This window comes from Ceratotherium simum, chromosome 8 (genome assembly GCF_057802395.1).
Source record: "Ceratotherium simum simum isolate JZ-2026a chromosome 8, ASM5780239v1, whole genome shotgun sequence".
Lineage (NCBI taxonomy): Eukaryota > Metazoa > Chordata > Mammalia > Perissodactyla > Rhinocerotidae > Ceratotherium > Ceratotherium simum.
The window spans coordinates 43481835-43504219 of NC_141907.1; the positions used below are offsets into that span (position 1 = coordinate 43481835).

Here is a 22385-nt window from a genome sequence, read left to right on the forward strand (position 1 = left end):
TATACCAAAATGAGGGAAAAAATCACTTTGCAGTTCATTAAAATGTCATGCATAAAAATTACACTGCCAAAATCATTACGGATGGTTCTATAATTCAGAAATTCTATAAAAGAATTATTACCTTACTACAGTGTGAGTACAAACAATAAACTCTGGCCTTGAATTCCACTGATGATAAGTGATATAATAATGAGTTTGAAGCCAAATCCACTGTTGTCCTTTGGTCAGGAACCTATAATAACATGATTTGCCTTTCCCGTATTGCATTACTAAGAAAAGAGAAAAATGTTTTTTTGATTCATATTATTAGTTATGAATCTATTTTTTAGCCAAAACTATCATTTACATTTAAATTTATATATATAATTCTTCTTCTGGCTTTTCAATAACATATATATCAATTATAAGAAAATGCTTTTCTAAAGAGATAGCTTAAGGTCCCAAGCAATTAACATATCTTCCACAGTGCCCAATTTATAGTCTGTTATTGCCAATCTTAGATACTTTTCATATACAATAAATTTCCAAATACTCAAGATTATTCACTTATTGACTTCCTGCTGCCAAGATATACTGAGGATAACAGCGATAAGTAATCACACCTGAGTTTTTTTTCCCCCCACAGATACCCTGGCAAGTACAGCATCTTTGAGGCATTTAACTCTACACTTTAACCAAAATCAGAATAACTTAATTGTTTGAAGTAACTGATAAGTACAGTAATTCTCAAAACGTTCTCTGTAGATTGTAAGTTCTGAAGCCTTTTAACAGACATTAAGCAAAAAGTAGGTTTTGTGGTTAAATTAATTTGGGAAACTTTGTTAAATAGGTTTATTTAGTCTTCTCAAAACCTCAAGTATGCTAATGCATGTCAAGATTCTGGGAGTAGAGGGGTGGGGATTGATTATGAAGTGTTTCCCAGTCTCCCTTGACCATAAAATCTGTTTTTAATAGATTGGCATTTAGTGGAACAAACCTTAGGAGATGCTGGTCAGGAATCTCGCGCTCTCTCTCACTTGTAATGACGAAATCAAGGTCTACAAAATTTAAACTGCTTGTCCAAAATTACGCAGCTGGTTAACAGAAGTGTCAGATCTTTTCAATACATCACGGAGCTTAGTGCCCACATGACCTGGAGTGAATAATGTTTTCTTTGGTGCTGAAATGACTTTACTCTGAAAATCTTCCATATAGTTGATGCTATTATATAACATGTTTTATTTTCATATAAAGGGGTTTATTAGACCAGTCTAAGACATCATGAAAGTATCTTAAATATCTAATTAAGCTTTAGAGGGCACCCAAGAGGGCAGAATTTTGGGAGGAGGATCAGAGAAGCAAATAAAACCTATCATTAAAACCAACTTCTGAAGCAAAGCATGAATAGCATGTGGTAAAAAGGTAGGTCTAGACTCTAATCCTGTCTCTGCCACCAATGAGTCACAGGATTGTGAGTAAATTACTTAGCCTTACTGTGTCTCGGTTTACTCATAGAGATAATAACAGTATCTACTTTCTTTCTAGAACTGTGGTGATGAATAATGGAGATAATGTATGTAAACTGTTTAGAATAGTGCAAGCACAATGAGGCGATAATGTTTCTGCTACTAATAACAATAACAGTAGGTAACATTAAGCACTGACTATGAGCTTTCTAAAAGAGATTCTCTAAATGTGTACCTACCTCCTGGGGAGACTTGCATGCCTGGAAATTAAAATGTATGAAATAGTGTTCTAATATTTTGACATACTATTACAATTTTCAGAGGAATCTACTTCTTTTACTCCAGATATAGAGCTAATAGACTTCAGAACTAGGTTTACTAGATGCTATACTATAAAACTGTACTTCCTATTATAGACTGCAATGTGTAAAACAGAAAGAACTTTAATTTAAACTTGATCTAGGATTTCTCCTGGATTGGTTATACATATCAAGTAAAATCTTCTAGTATATTTCAAAAATACAAAAATGGTTATAAGTCTGTATTTACCACCTTCTATTAATACAATAGTTATTTACATAATTAAAAACAGTTATTATCACCAGAAATAATAAAGTCTACTTACAGTGCTCATGACATTTTGCCAAATTTTCTAGGTCATCCACATGATAGTAATCATAGCCTGACGTTCCCAGAACTTCAAATGGCAAATATCCTATTATGGGTGGTGCCCTAAATTACATATAAAATAATCAATATTATAACTTATTCCATAATAAGAAATACTCCAACTAGAAATCAATTTTGGGGGGAACCTTTATCTTTTGAAAAATGGATAATGGATTTGAACATCCTGATTAGAAAGTTTGTCCATGAAATCCATTAATTTCAAGAATTATATAATATGACAATTACTTTTTATGAAACTTAAAAATAGTTACCTGTGATCTAGAAATAGGAACTTCCATTCTAAACTATGTCTAGATGTAAACTCTTCATTAGGTTCTTCAACAGTGCACATTTCCTACAAATAAATTAATAATTAAAATTTAGAAATACTTTTCTGTGTCCTTAGAAGAATCCTAAATATTGTTAGCTATAAAAGTCATTATTAGATAACTTTTCCCTAAACAATTTAACACATTTTTATTTTCTGGTACTAAAGAATAAAAGTACTAAATAATAAGTAAATAAATAAGGCAATAAATATATGTAGGCTTCCGGGGGAGGACTTCTCACTCTACGTATTTCTCTATTCTCTACATGCCTACAAACCCTATTCTGAATTCAGATCTCTCTCCTGAATTACAGTTCTACATTTCCAACTGTCTGGATGTCCCCACACATCACAAAGTCCATATGTCCTATAATGAACTATCTGCCTTACTCCCCATACCCAGTTAACACAGTTTTCCATCTCATTAATGGAGGCATACCTGTGTTGTGCCATTAGTCTAGAAATCTGATAGTCACAACACACTCTTTCATTTTCACTTTCACCATCTAAATGGCCACTACTAAATTCTTTCAATTTCACCTTCTAAGTTTTTAAAAAAAATCTATTCGCTCCCTTCCATCTTCACGGTCTTAATTTAGACTCTAGACCCTTGCCATCATTGGCTCACATTATTGCCACAGCGTCTCCCCCAACAAGTCTCCCTGTCCTTCAAATTCGTCTTCTGTTCTGGCCATAATTATTTTACTAACACCCAAATATGATTATATAACTTCCCTGCTTAAAAACCTTAATGTTTTCTCATTAAGATAAAGTTTAAATTCTTCAGCACGGAGACACAAACAACAAAGAAGAAACAGTTCATTTCCGGCCTCTGCTTACTTTTCTAACCTCGTCTCCCACCATCCCTACCCACTCCTCACATAGTAACCCTAGACTCTAGTCAAACTCAACAATGAATTCCAATCTGCCTCTGTGTCCTTGAATGACCTTCTGTAGCACAATGTAGTGATTAAGAGCTTGGGCTTTGAGAGAAAAAGAATTAGAATCAATCCCAGTTCTACCACTTAATAGCTGTGACTTTGGGCCAGTAACTTAACTCCCCTAAGCCCCAGTTTTCTTATAATATAAAATAAGATCATACTAGCATCTATCTTATAGGGTTGTTACAAGAATTAAATGAGATAATGCACTTAAAGTATACAGCACGTAGTAAGCACTCAATAAATGTTAGCCACTGCTATTATTTCCTAAGAGCAAAACAAGCAGAGTGAGACTGCTTTAAGATCCACTAACTTCTAATTCACTACTTTGTCCTATAATATGGTGTCTCCCTAAAATTTAAAATCTTAGCCTGACTTATTTCCAGCCACTTTCTAGAGGTTAAATGCTTTCATTTTCCCACCTCCCTACTGATCATCTGCTTGTTGGGCCCAGGAAATAAAAATAAATTATTTAATTGAATTTTTTAAATGAAAAGGTAAATTATATGCAGTAAAAAAGCCACTTGTATATTTCAAAAGAAAATTTCAAAAACAACCTTTTAAAATTACCTAGATTTTTGGCCTTTCCCCTTTAATGTAAATTGTTTACTATACAAAGAAGCACCCTAAAATTTTGCACAAAAGCAGGACAATGGTGATATATAACCACTGGTTGATGGCAAAGGATATATATTTAAAAATTAATTATATAATTTAATGAGTGCCTTCATAACTCATTATTTGCTTCCAAATTATCATAATCACGTATATTTAATAACTCCTGGCCATTACTACTTCAAAGTTTGCAGGAAGTTTCAGTTATTCTGGAAACAACAAAAATAAAGATAGTTTTCATACTATGAAGTGAAATCTCCTTTAGGAAATAAAATTAGAAACATACCTTGATGAACTGAGGGGTAGCTAATCTGACAGTAGCTACAAAACAAACTCTATCTTCATAAGAAGGCCTATGTGTGCGTTGGATAGTTCCTTCAAAACCATTGTGTGCTGAGGTGGATACTAAAACAGTAAGGAAATATGAATCATCAGTTACTCCAGGAAAATCCAGTTTTTACTGATGTTCAGATATCTATGTCTTTAAGAACTTAAAAGAATACTAAGTTAAGAATACATTGTAAGAGAAGCATTTTTACTCACCACTGTTTAAAGATTTGAAATTTCCTATAAATTTCACATATTCATAAGTAGACAGCTCCTTTGGGTCTATTGTTCCTCGAAGCATATGACAACAGAATTCTAACTGATTTTTTGCTGAAATAAGAGAAAAAATATGATATATTTGTGATTTATCACAATAAATGATCTATCACATAAAATAAGATTATAAGAGCTGTATAAGTTTACAATCACAATCATCATTTTCTCCAACAGACATCCTCAATGACATTTTATTTAGTCCATAAGAGTACTTTTAGGAGATGATCTCACCTTGTCCTTAATAGAGAAAACAAATCTTCTGATATAAGCAACTCCATATTTCCCCATTTTTATGTGTCCTTCCTTCTCATTCTTCACTCTGATTTCAAAGAAAGGTTTTGCTTCCCATTCTAAAGCTAACGCTTCTAGTTCTACCTTGAATAGTGTCTTTCCTATCTTCTCTAGGACCAGGGCCACACCACTGTTATTCATTCCCTTAGCATCCACACATTCTCTTCTTTGGATGCTCACTTTCTACTTTTAAATTTGTTCAGGTCTTTCCATCTCAAACGAATAAAGGGTTTTTCATGCTACTCTTTTTAGTATCACAGATCTCCTTCCTTTTCATTACGTGCTCTAGTTTCCATATATTCATTTCACTTAACTTCATGCACTGTGGATTTCATCCTCACATCTCGACAGAAACTGCTCTTCTAAAGATCACCAACATTTATATTATTAACTTCAATGGTCTTTCCTGTTTCTACCTCTTCTTAAAACTCATATGTCTTCATTCCCATAGCATGAAATCTGCCTTCCTTACTATTTCTATCTCTTCTGCTAATCAGTCTTCAAACCATGGGTATTCACAAAAATTCATTTGATCTTTATCTTCTACTATCTTTCATAAACTTATTGGCATTGGTAAACTTATTTATTCCTAAATCTCTCCCCCCAACTCTAATATTCTATATAAGACAAAGTCTTTTATCACTATTTGCTTTCAGGACATTTCTACTTGATTGTCCCATCAGTAACTTAAACTCAAAATATTTGAATTTATCCCTTTTTCTTCCTAAGCCAGCTGCCCTTCCCCTTTGTCCTATGTGTGCTTATCTCCTAAGTTAGAAACCTTATCAATTTGGTTTCTTCTCTTCCTATCACGAACCCCAAAACCAGTCTATCACCAGGACCTGCTATTTATTTTACCAAGAAAGCTCTCATTTTTTTCCAACTGAGCATCCAGTACCACCAGTTTAGTAAAGACATACATTACCTTGCATCTAGGTAACTGCAAAAATGTATTCTTTACGCCTGAACACTCTTGCCACTTGGATTCAAAGCTGCCTGCTACTCTTAGACTAATATTACTTTCATCATTATTATTTCAGCAATCAAGGACCAGTAACACCTCTCTTTGCTCACAGCATCAAACTCATACTCTCCTGTCATTATCACAAATAGCTTTATCATCAAACTCAACAGGTTCAAAATCTAACTACCTTCTTCCTAAAATCTTCCCCACTGATCATCCCTAGCCACTCTGTCACCTGTGCCTAACACCAAGTCCTATTGAGTTTATCTGCTCAACACTCATATACATACCTTCGTTTCCATCCTTACTTCTACTGCTTTCCTCTTCATCTTTTCTTGTATTGCTATATTTTTTATCTCCAGTCTGGTCCTTTTCAAAATTGTCCACTTGAGAGCTTTTTTTTCAAACCACAACCACCCAAATCCCCTTTCACTGGCTCCTCATTATGTAAAAAATCAAACTCTTTAGGACAAAATATTAGGCCCTATTTCCTTCTCTAGACACAAATCACACCACCTGTACCACCTCACCTTCATTACGGCCCAAATGACCTACCTGCAGAATCCTGACTTTCCCAAGCAATTTCCCCTCTGTTTTAAATCATGTGTACTCCTTTGGCATGAAATACTTTTTTTCTGGGGAAATAACTTTTTGTATATCAGTTGTTTAACTAGGGGGTCAGCAAGTCATTTAATTAAGGCATTTTCTATCAATAAGTATTGTTGCCATCCACACCTCTGATCTTAGAAGCAGAAGCCTAAGGTCTTTCATTCAGTTCCCCAGGCAATTCTGCCCTTATGAAGGTCTCTAAAGCAGACTTTCTCCTTTGTCCACCTCTTGCTACGTTCCAGGATTCCACCTTTCTAATTCTTTTCTCCTCGCTCTATATAGTTACCTCAAGCAATGTCATTCAATCCATGACTTCAAATACCATTTGTAGGCATATAACTGGCCTCTACATCAATATATCCAGCCCAAATCTTTCTCTTAGGTGAAAGACTAGAGTGGTCTATTTGTCAATGTGATAAGAACTTGATTTTAAAACAATTAAAAATAGGCTTCGAATGGATTCTGTCTCTAGTTCTTCTCAACTCCTTCTGACAGGCTATCCACGCTTATCAAAGATATACATTCATACATACTTACACGTATATGTACATGAACGTGTGTATCTTTTATATATGTGTATCTAAATTCTTGGACAGTTACTGTGCTATAGAATTTGAGGGTTCAAAACACAAAGGTCCTTTAAAATGATTTATGTCATTATTACCAGAAAAGTCAAAATTTAAAAATCATTAAAATAGTCATTAAAGAAGATATTTAATAACTAATGGCCAAATACAGTGTTGTAATTTCAGATTTCACACAGGGTAATTTAGTGAAGAAAATTAAGTATTCTGGTCAAATTAATTTGTCCAATGAATCCAGGAGAAATGTCCGGTTATACCATATTTTGCACTTTTTAAAGGCAGGGACTATTTTTCACTATTCTTGGCACTTTTATTATACAGCACCAGTGCCTGGCACATTACATACATCCAATAAATGATTGTTTAATTCTGTTTAATTAATAAGGCAAACGATTTCTTTTATTTAATAATTTAAAAAAATACACAAGTTTTTTTTTCCCAGTTTCAGTGTTCAATTGGTTAATGATGGTAAAAATGAAAATGTTTCATTTCCTCTCATTAAATATAAGATTTTATTGACAAACCCTTAGCCAGACTTACTAAGAAAAAAAGAGAAAAGGCTCAAATAAATAAAAATAGAAACGAAAGAGGAGAAATTACAACGGATATCATGGAAATACAAAGGATTATAAGAGAATACCATGAAAAACCATATGCCAACAAATTGGACAATCTAGAAGAAATGGATAAATTCTTAGACTCATAAAACCTCCCAAAACTGAACCAAGAAGAAACAGAGAATCTGAATAGACCAATCACAAGTAAAGAGATTGAAACAGTAATCAAAAACCTCCCAAAAAATAAAAGTCCAGGACCAGATGGCTTCTCCAGAGAATTTTCCAAACATTCAAAGAAGATTTAATACCCATCCTTCTCAAACTATTCCAAAAAACAGAGGAAGATGGAACACTTCCTAACTCATTCTACGAGGCCAACATCACCCTGCCACCAAAGCCAGACAAAGACAATACAAAGAAGGAAAATTACAGGCCAATATCGCTGATGAACATAGATGCAAAAATCCTCAACAAAATATTGGCAAACCAAATACAGCAACACATTAAAAAGATCATACATCATGATCAAGTGGGATTTATACCAGGGATGCAGGGATGGTTCAACATCAGCAAATCAATCAACGTGATACACCACATCAACAAAATGAAGAATAAAAACCACATGGTCATCTCAATAGATGCAGAGAAGGCATTTGACAAGATCCAATATCCTTTTATGATAAATACTCTCAACAAAATGGATACAGGAGGAAAGTACCTCAACATAATAAAGGCTATTTATGACAAACCCACAGTCAACATCATACTTAACGAGGAAAAGCTGAAAGCCATTCCTCTGAGAACAGGAACGAGACAAAGCTGCCTACTCTCACCACTCTTATTCAACATAGTACTGGAGGTTTGGGCCAGAGCAATTAGGCAAGAAAAAGGAATAAAAGGAATCCAAATAGGCAACGAAGAAGTGAAACTCTCACTATTTGCAGATGACATGATTTTATATATAGAAAACCCTAAAGAATCCATTGGAAAACTATTAGAAATAATCAACAACTACAGCAAAGTCGCAGGGTACAAAATCAATCTACAAAAATCAGTTGCATTTCTGTATGCTAACAATGAACTAACAGAAAGAGAGCTCAAAAAAATAATACCATTTACAACTTCAATCAAAAATAAAATATCTAGGAATAAATCTTACCAAGGAGGTGAAAGACCTATATGATGAAAACTACAAGACATTATTGAAAGAAATCAATGATGACATAAAGAAATGGAAAGACATCCCAAGCACATGGATTGGAAGAATAAACATAGTTAAAATGTCTATATTACCTAAAGCAATCTACAAATTCAATGCAATCCCAATCAGAATCCCAATGACATTCTTCACGGAAATAGAAAAAAGAATACTAAAATTCATATAGGGCAACAAAAGACCCTGAATAGCTAAAGCAATCCTGAGAAAAAAGAACAAAGCTGGAGGCATCACAATCCCTGACTTCAAAACATACTACAAAGCAATAGTAATCAAAACAGCATGGTACTGGTACAAAACAGACACACAGATCAATGGAACAGAACTGAAAGCCCAGAAATAAAACCACACAAATACGGACAGCTAATTTTCAACAAAGGAGTGAAGAACATACAATGGAGAAAGGAAAGTCTCTTCAATAAATGATGCTGGGAAAACTGGACAGCCACATGTAAACGAATGAAAGTGGACCATCTGCTATCGCCATTCACAAAAATTAACTCAAAATGGATCAAAGACCTGAAAGTGAGACCTGAAACTATACAACTCGTAGAAGAAAATATGGGCAACACACTATTTGACATTGGTCATAAAAGAATCTTTTCGGATGCCATGCCTACTTAGACTAGGGAAACTAAAGAAAAAATAAGTGGGACTTTATCAGATTAAAGAGCTTCTACAAGACAAATGAAACCAGGATCAAAATGAATAGACAACCCACCAGCTGGGAGAATATATTTGCAAAACACACATCTGACAAGGGGTTAATCTCTATAATATATAAAGAACTCACACAACTGAACAACAAAAAAACAAACAACACGATCAAAAAATGGGCAGAGGAAATGAACAGATACTTCTCCAAAGAAGATATACAGATGGCCAATAGGCACATGAAAAGATGTTCAACATCACTAATCATCAGGGAAATGCAAACCAAAACAACACTAAGATATCACCTCATGCCCATTAGAATGGCTATAATCACCAACACAAAAAACAACAAATGTTGGAGAGGATGTGGAGAAACAGGAACCCTTATACGCAGCTGCTGGGAATGCAAACTGGTGCAGCCTCTATGGAAAACAGTATGGAGATTCCTCAAAAAATTAAAAATAGAAATACTCTATGATCCAGCTATCCCACTACTGGGAATCTAAAGAGGCTTATGCATCCCTATGTTCATTGCAGCATTATTCACTATAGCCAAGAGGTGGAAGCAACCCAAGGGTCCCTCAACTGATGATTGGATCAAGAAGATGTGGTATATATATATACTATGGAATACTACTCAGCCATAAAAAAAGACAAAATCATCCCATTTGCAACAACATGGATGGACCTGGAGGGTATTATGTTAAGTGAAATAAGCCAGAAAGAGAAAGACAAACACCGTACGATCTCACTCATATGTGGAATATAAACCAACACATGGACAGAGAAAACTGTACTGTGGTTACCAGGGGCAATGGGGGTAAGGGGTGGGCACAAGGGGTGAAGGGAGACATGTATACGGTGATTGACAAACAAAATGTACAACCAAAATTTCACAATGTTATAAACTATTAGGACATCAATAATAAAAAAAATAAATAAATAAGATTTTATTTAAAAATTAATAAGAATAATCTCAACAAAAAAGAAACAAACCACCCAATTAAAAAATGGGCAAAGGATCTGAACATTTTTCCAAAAAAGATATACAGATGGCCAACAGGCACATGAAAAGATGTTAAACATCACCAATTATTAGGGAAATGCAAATTAAAACTACAATGGAGATATCACCTCATGCCCATCAGAATGGCTATAAATAACAAGACAAGAAATAACAAGTGTTGGAAAGATGTGGAGAAAAGGGAACTCTCATACACTGCTGGTGGGAATGCAAACTGGTGCAGCCACTATGGAAAACAGTATAGATATTCCTCAAAAAATTAAGAACAGAACTACCATATGATCCAGCTATTCCACTTCTGGGTGTTTATCCAAAGAACACAAAAACACGAATGCATAAAGATATATGCACCCCTATGTTCATTATTATTATTCCCAATAGCCAAGACTTGGAAACAACCTAAGTCCCCATCAATGGATGAATGGATAAAGAAGATGTGGTATATATATACACAATGGAATACTACTCAGCTATAAAAAAAAGATAAAATCTTGCCATTTGTGACAACATGGATGGACCTTGAGGGTATTATGACAATCCAAATAAGTCAGACAGCAAAAGTCAAATACTCTATGATTTCACTCATAAGTAGAAGATAAAAACAACCACAACAAAAAAACACATAGATACAGAGATCAGACTGGTAGTTACCAGAAGGGAAGTGGGGAGGGAGGAGGGCGAAAGGGGTGTTAGGGCACATGTGTATGGTGACAGCTGGTAATTAGACTTTGGGTGGTGAACATGATGTAGTCTACACACAAATCAAAATATAATGATGTACACCTGAAATTTATATAATGTTATAAATCAATGTTACCTCAATAAAAATATATATATATGAAATATATGTAGATATAAAAAACCAAAGTACTGAATACTGTTAACAATATAATGCCATTAATGAAAAAAAAAAAAAAAAAAAAAAAAAAAAAAGAGTACGTGTTGCCTTGAATATTCATAAAATAGTTGCAGAATTTTCTTCAAAACGCTATGTTTTTTTTAATTTATATCTGGATACAGGACTAATTATTTGGGGCACAAGAATGTGAGCTAGACTTTTACAGAGTATTATTTTGTAAATTTTAAGTTTGGAAACATGAAATATATTATTATACAAAATAATTATTTAAAAATTATAAAAACATTAATAAGAATATATTGCCAAGTTCCATTTTTGTGTAAAATACAGTTTCATGGCATAACTATTATAACAAAAAAGAGATTTCAATATACTCTGGAATACAGTTTAAACTTTTAATATGTCAATTCCATTTTATATATTTCTTTAATATTTAAAAAGGATCTAACAGGGTATGGAATGATGCTATGTGTTAATTTGGTTAAACATGTCTGCATTTGTCACAAACCTCCAAAAGTAAAGGATTACGCAACCAAACATATTTAACTTTTTGCTTAACAGTTACTACTTACATTTTAAATATTCGGGAGTTAATGAATCACTTTCCAGCAGATGGGTAGAGAGTATTTTATAAACCTCTGAATGTTCCCCCTCTGGGATAAAATTAAATATACTTTGATCCACAAGATCAGACTGAAAAAGAAATTTATACAAATAAAATAATTTTAGTAATTCAAGACACATATATTTTAAAAGTATATAATCACTCTTAAAGTATCAGATGAGCATATGGTTAACTTTCAATTATCTGTAAAAACTGACAAATGTCAAGTTACAGAGCACAACTCAGGAAACAAGGTGAAAGAAGGTTAACATGACCTCTATGCCTCTGATATTAGTGTCATCAGGTCCATAATCAATATGAGATTGATTTGAAAGTCTGATAAATTATTTGAAAAGGTGAGTTTCACCAAATTTGAACATTTAAAATACAACAGGACTCAGAAAGTTGATTAGAAAAATCTTTGGCTACAAGGTGTAGCCTTACCATACATCCAAATCTCTAGTAAATTATGGTGGTATACACCACAACAAAGGACCAAAGGACTAGCTACAGGGTAAGTGAGGAGATTTGACTTTGGTGTTATTTCAATTGTCCAATGTGTCCTTTCTTTTTTATTTCATCGTTTCTAGCCATCTATCCTGTATCTCATTGTCAAAAAGCATTGATTTTAGCTAACAAGAAAAAAAAAGGCAAGTAATATGTTAAGCACTATAATCCTTGCTAAAATATGGCTTTAATTATGATTTATTAGTCAAAAATAATTTGACAAACATCAGGCTGCCTACAATGTGCCACGGCTGTGGAATCAAAAATGAGTAAGATAGTTCCTATCCTTAAGAACCAGTGACAACAAAACTTCAGTGACTTCACATTGCCTACCAAATCCAGTCCCTTCCACCTGGTTTCTCTGCATTTTCAAACTGCTCTGTGGAATCCTGGGGATAGTGATATCTGAAGGAATGTGGAGATAGGGGTGGAGGACAAGGGAAGTGAAAAGAGATGTGAAGGCAAGGCTAATTGTCTTTCCCCCTGCATTCAACCAAAGCGGGTCCACTTTTAAATACTGTAAAGACTTTGTTAAAAACAAGACAAAAAAAAAAAAAAAAAAAAAAACCCTCAAACGACAAAAAAAGAGAGCCACTGGGGATGGTGGGAGGTGAGAAAAGGGTGTTTTACTACTCTCTGTAGGAGCCAGCCATTCACACTCTTTCTTCCGTCTTTTCTCTAGCCCTCAAAGTCCACCCCATGAAATGGAATATCCTTCCCCTCTCTCTCCACATATTTGTACCCCCCATCTTTCAAAGACTAGTTCAAATGATTTCCTTCAAAAAAGCACTCTCTTAACACCACAGTCTACAGTAAATAAAATTCCCTTAGTACTTATTACTCATACCATTCATTTCCCATAAAAAATATTTGTTAATTATACTTTAATGTCTATGTCCTGCTGCCCCATAAGTGAATAAAAGGTCCCTATCTCTTACACCTTTATCTCCCTCATTTCAAATCAAGGCACATTAACACTGTGCTTTGCATATAACATTTATTAGAAGAGTAAACGATTTTGAATTTATTTGATAAAAGCTTAAGGGGTAACCACACCAAAAATACATCTGTATTTTAATAAGGGATTTTTCTGCAAGTCTGAAAAGCCTCTAGAGCAAAAGGAATAAACTGAAAATTCAGGCATAAATAACAAAAAAGGCTAGAAAACTGCCTTTTATTGACAAAGTATTAAAATATAGGCATTGATATTAATGTAAAAAAGTCTTGACAGAAAAATAAGACAGTAATTTGAAGTAAGAACTAAACCTTTTATTTTGGAAATGATTATAGTTTTCTATTATTATTTATTCTTACTGAGAATTTCTTCTACTATTTCAATAAATTATGATTTGACCCATGGTACCCTCGCTTTTCCATCTATAAATTTATATCCATAGAGAAAAGCATATGAATGGCTAGTACAGAGAATGGTATGGTCACAAGCACTGCTCGTCCCATTCTGCTTCCTCTGACACTTGATAATCTAGAGCATCAGAGTCAACAGGCAACTAATTAATTAATTAACGAATGTGTCAAACTTTCCATTAACCACTACTTTTTAAATCTCTAAATGAAGCTGATCATACTTGATGTTGCCGTACCATCCAATCAGTTCCCAAACACAATTTGAAGGAAAGAAAAGGAAATGGCAGCTATCTGGATCCTTTTATCTCCCTCAATCATTTTCATGAAGCAGAAATGTAAATCCCGCTGATTGTTATATGACATAAATCAACAGCCTTTCTGATTTTTCTACATTAGGTCAACATGACCATGGAAATTATTAACTATTATCTTTTCCCTCAGGTAGACAACCGACAGTTAAACAAATAACTGCTGTAGAGAATAGTTGTTTAAAAGGGGTTGAAAGCCCCTCCCCCAAAATGTCAAATATATGTTGGATATAACATGTTTTTAAACAACTGTGTTCCTTGTAACAGTTATTAGTAGAGTAAACGATTTTGTACAGGCATAAGGAACAAAAATTGTGGCTCTATCAAATAAGCTTTCATAATCATTAGGTAACTATTCAAAAAAGTCTAAATCATATTTCTGCATACTACATTTATGCCCGGTACAGACTATACTAACTTTCTTAAAACACTCTTGTGTTTATATTTCCAAATTCCCAGGTTAAGGAGAGTAGAAAAGGGAAGGCTAATCTAGTATCTTAATTGTGGCACTTGTAGTCCTGGACTCTGTTAGGCTGTAACATGGCTCATCATCTTCCCTATATTACATGGTTACAAATTTAATATACTCTGTCTCAGGAACACATTTAAGCAAGTGTGAAGAAACCACTCCAAAGTTGTAAAATTTTACAAATTTTAAGTTCTCAGTAAAGTAAGAGACCCAACTTTATGTCTTGGCACTTCCACTAAATTATTCCACAATTACGTCCAATTTCTCTGGGTTTCATATTGGCTGGTAACATAAAGGAGCTGGGTTCAGGATGTCTAAAATCTCTTCTGGCACTGAGGTGGTATGATCCTATAATTTTGTCATAGAAAGCCAGATCACGAGAAAAAAAATCCATAAATTTCCTTTTCCTGATTATTAGCCACAAACAGGTTAAAATGTGCCTAAATTTAAATTTTATAAGTATGAAGTGACAAAGTTAAGAAAACTTTTGTTGTTGTTGTTGTTGTTGTTTTGCAGGACCTATAGAATCAGTCTTGTAATTCTATAGTCAGATTTTAAATTTAAATTTAAAAATTTTAAGTCATATTGACCACTGATTAAGATGGCAAGTTTTAATTTCTCAACGGAACTGAATTATAAACACTAAAGCCTAAGTTAAGGATTTGCTAATGTTTCTTTCCTTCTGGGCAACAGCCATAACTCTATTTTAGACAAAAAGGCATGTATATTAAAACACAAAGGAAGGAATACCATTGTTCTAAACCTTTTGTTTAGCATCTGTTACAGTTTAATTATTAATGACAACCCAAAACAGAAAATCACATATTTTCTTCCTTATTGTGTTTGATCCCAACCAATTATTATTTTCTCAAAACATACTTGTGTTTATGTTTTCAAACCATCAAATAACATATAATTCAGCAATGTCAGTGACGTGAAGGAAAGTATCCACAGTAACTGGAGACCAGCAAAAAATTGTTTTAATAAAGGATACTACTGACTCAGTATGAAATGAAATGGGTCTACTGGACCAGCAGAAATCTCTGCCCAAAACTTCACCTGCCAGTCTACAGGCTCTGGCTGACACAAACAATTAAAAAGATCCAGAAGGTGTTAATAATAGACGAAACTGGATATGCGGCATATGCGAATTCTCTGTACTATCTTCTAGATTTTTCTGTAAATCTAAAAACCGTTCTAGGGCCGGCCCCGTGGCTTAGCGGTTAAGTGCGTGCGCTCCGCTGCTGGCGGCCCAGGTTCGGATCCCGGGCGCGCACAGACGCGCTGCTTCTCCAGCCATGCTGAGGCCGCGTCCCACATACAGCAACTAGAAGGATGTGCAACTATGACATACAACTATCTGCTGGGGCTTTGGGGGAAAAAATAAATAAATAAAATTAAATTAAAAAAAAAAAATTTAAAACCGTTCTAAAATAAAAAGTTAAAAAAAAAATCCAAGAGGGAATGGCAAGGCAAAGAGGGTTTTCATCGAGGGGGTGATGTTAATGATCAAACACTTGGATCTCAACTAGATCTATTATAGACGTTATCTATTTCAAAATGCAATTAAATATTCCCTCACAATTAAAGACCCAACACCAGTGTGCTATTATGAAGGAACTTTTAAAACACCCACATCAAATAGTCTACTCATTTTCATATATTCAATAAATAATTACTGACTGTCCTCTAAGAAACTAGCTAGCCCATGTGGATACAGAGATAAAGCCCCTGCACTTAAGAAGCTTACACCTACCATAATTATAAAAAATAAACAGAAAATTACAATTCACTCTAAGTGTCATAATGGCTGATGGCAGTATGTATAAGGTAACATGAGAACAGAGACGAAGGGCATCTAATTCTGAATGGAGCTCAAAGAAAGTGCCCAAGAAGCAGGCTTTTAAAAAGTGTGACCTCACTGCAAATGATGCTCTGATTATGACTAAATTAAAGACTATATAGTTTCTATAAATACATAACCGAAAGAAAACCAATACAATTGTATGTGGTTTAAAAATATATAATTATACCATTATTTAAATTACTTAATCTTATCTTAATTGTATCTTAATCCTATAAAGAGTTTCTTTTCCTGGGTTTTTTTACTATGTAAATATTTTTTAAAACAGAGTTGCCCAGAAAATTCAGTTAATCAGTCTGTCCTTTTCTCTGCTATTTACATGTTGCTATAATCTCACTGTTTACTCTTAAACAATTTTTAGATGTTAGGCTAATCACCTACTATTTGACTTGACTTGAAAAGAAAGCCCCTAGAAAAGCAGTAAAGCCAAGTCATTTTCTGTGTGACCCAAAGAAATTAGCAAATTACTTACTGTCTGGCTTTCAGTAAGAAATGACGCTTTTAGAATCTGGCCTTTTAAGCGTAGAGTCCACTCTTTTTATAAAGTGTGAAGTAGCAGAGTAATCAGAAGGAGATGCTGCTTTTCAACATCTCTTAAAAGAGACCTTTACAGAACAGTTTACTTCGTAATGTCATAAATTTTCCAGACATGAGCATTTTAAGAGTAATTTATAAGTAACTTCAGAATATTTACACTACAAACCCCCTCTTAGATAGGAACATTACATATTAAATAAAAACTTTAAATTCATAAAAACTGTCAATTGCAACAGAGCACCTAGCACAGTGTCTGGCACAGAGTAAATGTTCAATAAGTATATGTTGAATAAAACAGCAAACACATAATTCATATATTCACCATCCTAATCAAAATTATACAATTCTTTCCTAATTCTCTATCCTTTTGGTCATATTGATAACAAATGGAATATGGCCATTATAACGTTATCAATTCACGCCACAGAGCACGAAAGTTCTGTATCTATTATTTTTAGTGTTCTTATAGGTGATTCTTTTGAGAAAATTATTTAGGAATTCCTCTAGCTGCAACAAATTATCTCAGTAGAAAATTAGTTATTCTCAAGATACTCTTAGTGATTTAGCAACATCTTCACCAGGCTGATTAAAAAGGAAACACTGAAAATTCAGCATCAGAATAAAGAGGGCAGGAAGAACAGAGGCTGGATAAAGTGGTTGTTGACTATTTAATTATTATCGATTAGAGTCATGACTGACCTGAGAAATCACAGCCATGCTAAAACATAGACATATACATATTTAGAGCTCTCATCCCCACTCTAACCATCGTTCAACACTCTCTGGAGATCCACTTCCAAGTGCTTTAGAACGTTTAAAATAGGCATTAAATAAAACAGGCATTATATAAGAAAGAGATCATAGCATTTTTATACTCACTGGTAAATGCTCAAGTAATGAAGTTACACTCTCAGACACATATATTATGCTTCCATCTGTCATGATTGCTAAAAAAAAACCATCAAGAGCCTGAAATTAAACATAATGGTCAGTTAAATGAAAAGAAAAAAGTATTTCACAGGACAGAAATAAAAATCTAACTAATATAAATGACAAAGGACTTAATGTGGAAATTTCCAGAGCACTGTCAAAATGCTAGCTTTTCCTCCTTTACAATACCTTAGTATAAATCTTAATATATTATCTTTGCGCATTTTAAAATGCTTCTGGAAAAAAATCACTCTATGGCCATCTATTGGACAGTTGGCTTCTAAAAGATAGAGACTTAATGCTCTATCTTTATCCTATGTATATTACATGAAGACGGCCTTATTTGAAGATGCTAATACCTCCGAAGCACACGTGCCATAAATAATACGTCTTTGGCACACAAAACAATACATTATCACCTTTTGATTATATTAACAGAGAGGTGTATGATTGAAGTATAAGATACATGGGGAATAAAGTGAAAAGGAAATTAGGCTGAAAAAGTAGGCTGAGGTCAGATCACGAAAGGCCTTGAATACCAGGTTAAGACATAAGGATTTCGTTCAAGAGTAGTCTGGAAGCAGTGTGTAAAATGGACTGAGAGGAGAAAGAGAATTAAGTTAGGAAAATCTCAGTGGCTTCTGGAATAGTCAGGGGAGTTAACAAGGATCTGAATGAAATTAGTAGCAGTAAGAATAGAGAGAAGAAAGAATGTAGGCAAGTATTGAGAAATGTGAAGCTAGAGTTCAGGGAAGAAGCCAGTGCAGGGGATACAAGACTTAATAATAAAGCAATCCTGTAATTTATATATTACAAAGTATTTTCATTTGAGACTCCTAGGCACAGAAGTGACAGCTGAAGAAATGACATCTGCAAAAGAGAGAAGCATACCAAAGATAAATCCTGGAGGAATTATCTACACATGGGGATGAGGAGGAGGAAAGTACCAGAGAAAATGACAGAGAAGATAGAATACACTATCAGTCAAGGAAGTCAGTGAAAGAGAGAATGACAAGGTGAGCGAGGAGGAAAGAGGGATGGTTCAATGTAAAATGAGATCAAACAGGATATGGAATAAGAAAACGGGAAATGAATTTTGGTGACTTTCAAAAGAGTTATGTGAATAGGAAGGTGAGTCAGACTACAATGAGTTTAGAGATAAGAGGATGATCAGAAGGCCACTATAAACCACTCTTTTATGAACTTTAGAAGCCAAGAAAGGAGAAAAGACAAGTTTTAAGGGGATCAAGTATCAAGGGAAGGCATTAAAAAAAAAGTAACTGAAGTATATTTACAGGCTGAGGAAAAGAAGATCCAGTGGAAAAGATGTTGAAGATATACAGAAGGAAAGATATACCATAAGAGGAATTTCTCTTCTCCTATCAAAACAGTTATCATACTAAATTCAAATTTCTTGTTTAATTATAGGGCTCTCTCACAGGATAGCAATCTCTGGTAAGAACCATATATATGTTCTTCAACGTCGTATTTGCAGCACCTAGCATATATGTGGCACATGGCAGATAAAAAATACTTGTAGTAAATAATTTACGGACCTGGGAGTTACAGCAATCTACCTCTAATTCTAAGTAATTGTTGAAGTATATGTTGAATGTATGGAAAAAGGCACCCTCCACCTCTCCTTCTACTGGGGGAGAGATCTGGGTATCAGAAAGAACTTATTTTGAATAGATGCCTATCTTCTAGAATGGCCAGACAAACCCATTCTTGGCTAAAGTAGGGGAAGGGGGTGAAAACCTTGTAATTTAAGACAATTCATGAAATTATTTTTACAAAAACTCCTTAGTATAATAATACCATTATTATTATTTCATAAGGAACAAGGTCAAAATGATGTTAAGAGGAACATGCTTTTTTCATGTGAAGCTAGATTGTGTCATCTTTGAAAGCAAATTAACATTTACTATGATGATTACTATTTGCTCTTAGGATACTTGCTAGGAATTGGGGTGCAGCTCTTTTCTGTGAAGAGAATGAACTGTAATCAGAACTCTTAATGACTTAATTTCACTCCTAGAACCAGAGCCTGCCCTTTCCTCTCTCAAAACAGGCAAAGCCTAAGCAGAGAAAGCCTTCTACCAGCATCTCACCAGTCTTAACACAAGAAAGGACTCAGGGCCCAGACGTCTTTGGAAGTGGAAGGATGTAATTTCCCAAGCAGGTAGGTGGTTACATCAAAAACTAAAGGGGCCTTGAGGAGGAAGATAAGAGAGATGTGGAAGACAGAGCAGGACATCCTCCTCCCAAAGAAGACTGTGAAACTTATCCCTTCCCCACATTGCATGATACAAGGGAAAGGGTTCATTAGTTAAAACTTGTCTTGTTAAAGCTTGTCTTCCTATTTGATATCTACTTGACCTGCAAAAAAAGGACTGTGTAAACCTTCATTGTTTAGTGAGTATTTAACCTGGGGAAGTCCGTAATGGAAGTTCTAGGGAGGACGACAGTACCTCCTTGGGGATCTATATCTAAGATGAGGCTGACAGGGGACTAGCCCTTCTCTTGTAGATTACTGGAGAGAGCTGCTGGCTGCCAAGAGGAAAGAACTACATACTAGAAGATGACTTCACATAGAGATAACATTATACAGAGGTCTGGGTAGGCTAAATTGCCCTGATTTCCTTGACTACTCTCAACCTCCCCCAAAGATAGCAAGGAATATTCCTCAAGCAACAGAGACAAGGGGGAGAGGGACAGGTGGCAATGGAGGAATAGAGAGAGACAGCCAACACATAAGGTGTAAGTGAATTTTAAGATCTCAGTCCCAGTTCTTCCATTAATTAGCTATCTGATATTAGAAAAGTTACAACTTCTCTGGGCCTCATCCATAAAATGAAGAGGTTGAGCTGAATGATCTAATCTCTTCTACTAGCAGCTCTAACATTCCAAGATAGAGCCTACATCTGAAATTCTGCTAAAAATGTTATCTGGACTGCCTATCTGTAATCTGATTAACATGACTACCCAACAGTAACACAACTAGGTTAACGGGACCCAGATTGCAATATATACACACATTTAAACATATTTTTCTTGTATCTTGCACATGTCTTGGCACATTAATGTTAGAATGTATATTTACTTAGTAGTTGTAAATACTCACTAAAAATCAAAAATATGCTTGACATATTAAAAATAAATAAATGTAACCCTTTTTAGAAAGGTAATCTTAAAAGCTGTGAGGATAATCATGAGACAACTAATTTTCTATTTTCAAAAATTTTAATGTTTAAGTTTTCTCTGTTGTATATTATAAATAATATTATAATCTCTAGAATCTTTGATTTATTTATTTTTGATACTTATCTAAGTATGTACTACATGTGCCTTGGCAAATAAAAGAAATCTGTCCATTGTTAAGAAAAACTTGAAGACAATGCTTTTCTGTTTAGCTTATTAGTGAACAGGTAATTTACCTTCATTAAAGTTATTAATAAATGAGTATAGATATTATACCAATTTAGGAATTTATAAGAAATTTTTCATACCAATAAAGCAGGGTAAGTAGTTTATGACTGACACAGATCTTATTAAACCATTGCACTGAGAATATAATCATAAAATAAAAATTAAAGTGATTAAATGAGTTATTTCCTTTTTCTGTTGTAGACATTAGCATTTGTGTACCATTTCATAAACACATTATTTATATCTAAAGGGATAATTTTGGACAATGTCAAACTACTTTTTAGAGGAAAAAAATTTTAACAAAATTAGGAACTATTATTTGGTTTATAACTTAAGTGTCCCCTAATTTAAAGAGCTAATTGCTGGTTACTAAACTAAGTTCTATGCCATGGCTAGCTTTCACTGACAAGAAGTTTCACGAGCGGCAGTGTGCACAGGGGTTGAGGCCATGGGGATTAGTCTACCTGCAATGAATCCTACATGAGCTGCTTACTAACTGTGTTACTTTGGGCAAGTTTCATAATCCCTTTGTTCCTTGATTTCCTCACCTGGAAGTAAGAAAGGGATACTAATAGTATCTACTTCATAACATTACTCAGTGAGGACTCACTGAGTTATTATGTAAAAAGCACTCAGTTATTTTTCAGATTTTAAGCACAGGTTTAAACATATAATGTATACTCCAACAAATTTTCATACGGTAACATTTCTGCTGAATATATAAAGACTTAATTAATCCAGTAAATTAACAGTTCCATCTAAAGTATAAGTAGAAAAATAACTCATTAATTTGCAAAATACTCTGTGTTGCTTCAGACTTTAGTCAATATACAAAGACACTTGAGACATGGCCATTACATATACATACATGACACAGATAAAGCTTAAGGTCTAAAATAATAGACCCAAGCAAACAGAATAAGAGATGTCAATTATTTAACAATCTCTAAATCCCCACCTCAATTGCTTTGCTGTACTCCTACTATGTCTCCTTTCTGTTATGTATGTATTTT

At 34.2% G+C, this 22385-nt stretch overlaps 1 protein-coding gene across 11 annotated transcripts in view; it reads right to left on the reverse strand.

Moving 5' to 3' along the window:
- Positions 1-22385, reverse strand: part of CLOCK (clock circadian regulator) — a 119788-nt gene that overhangs the window by 27372 nt on the left and 70031 nt on the right. For 10 of the 11 annotated variants that reach the window (XM_087434342.1, XM_014787441.2, XM_087434341.1 and 7 more), the window contains 7 exons: positions 17893-17982; positions 11932-12052; positions 4542-4655; positions 4285-4403; positions 2387-2469; positions 2071-2177; positions 122-269 (listed from right to left, as the gene is read on the reverse strand). In XM_087434342.1, coding sequence (XP_087290468.1) covers positions 122-269; positions 2071-2177; positions 2387-2469; positions 4285-4403; positions 4542-4655; positions 11932-12052; positions 17893-17982 — 782 coding nt within the window. The remainder of the gene's footprint in view (positions 1-121; positions 270-2070; positions 2178-2386; positions 2470-4284; positions 4404-4541; positions 4656-11931; positions 12053-17892; positions 17983-22385) is intronic. The other variant, XM_014787463.2, reaches the window with a different exon arrangement.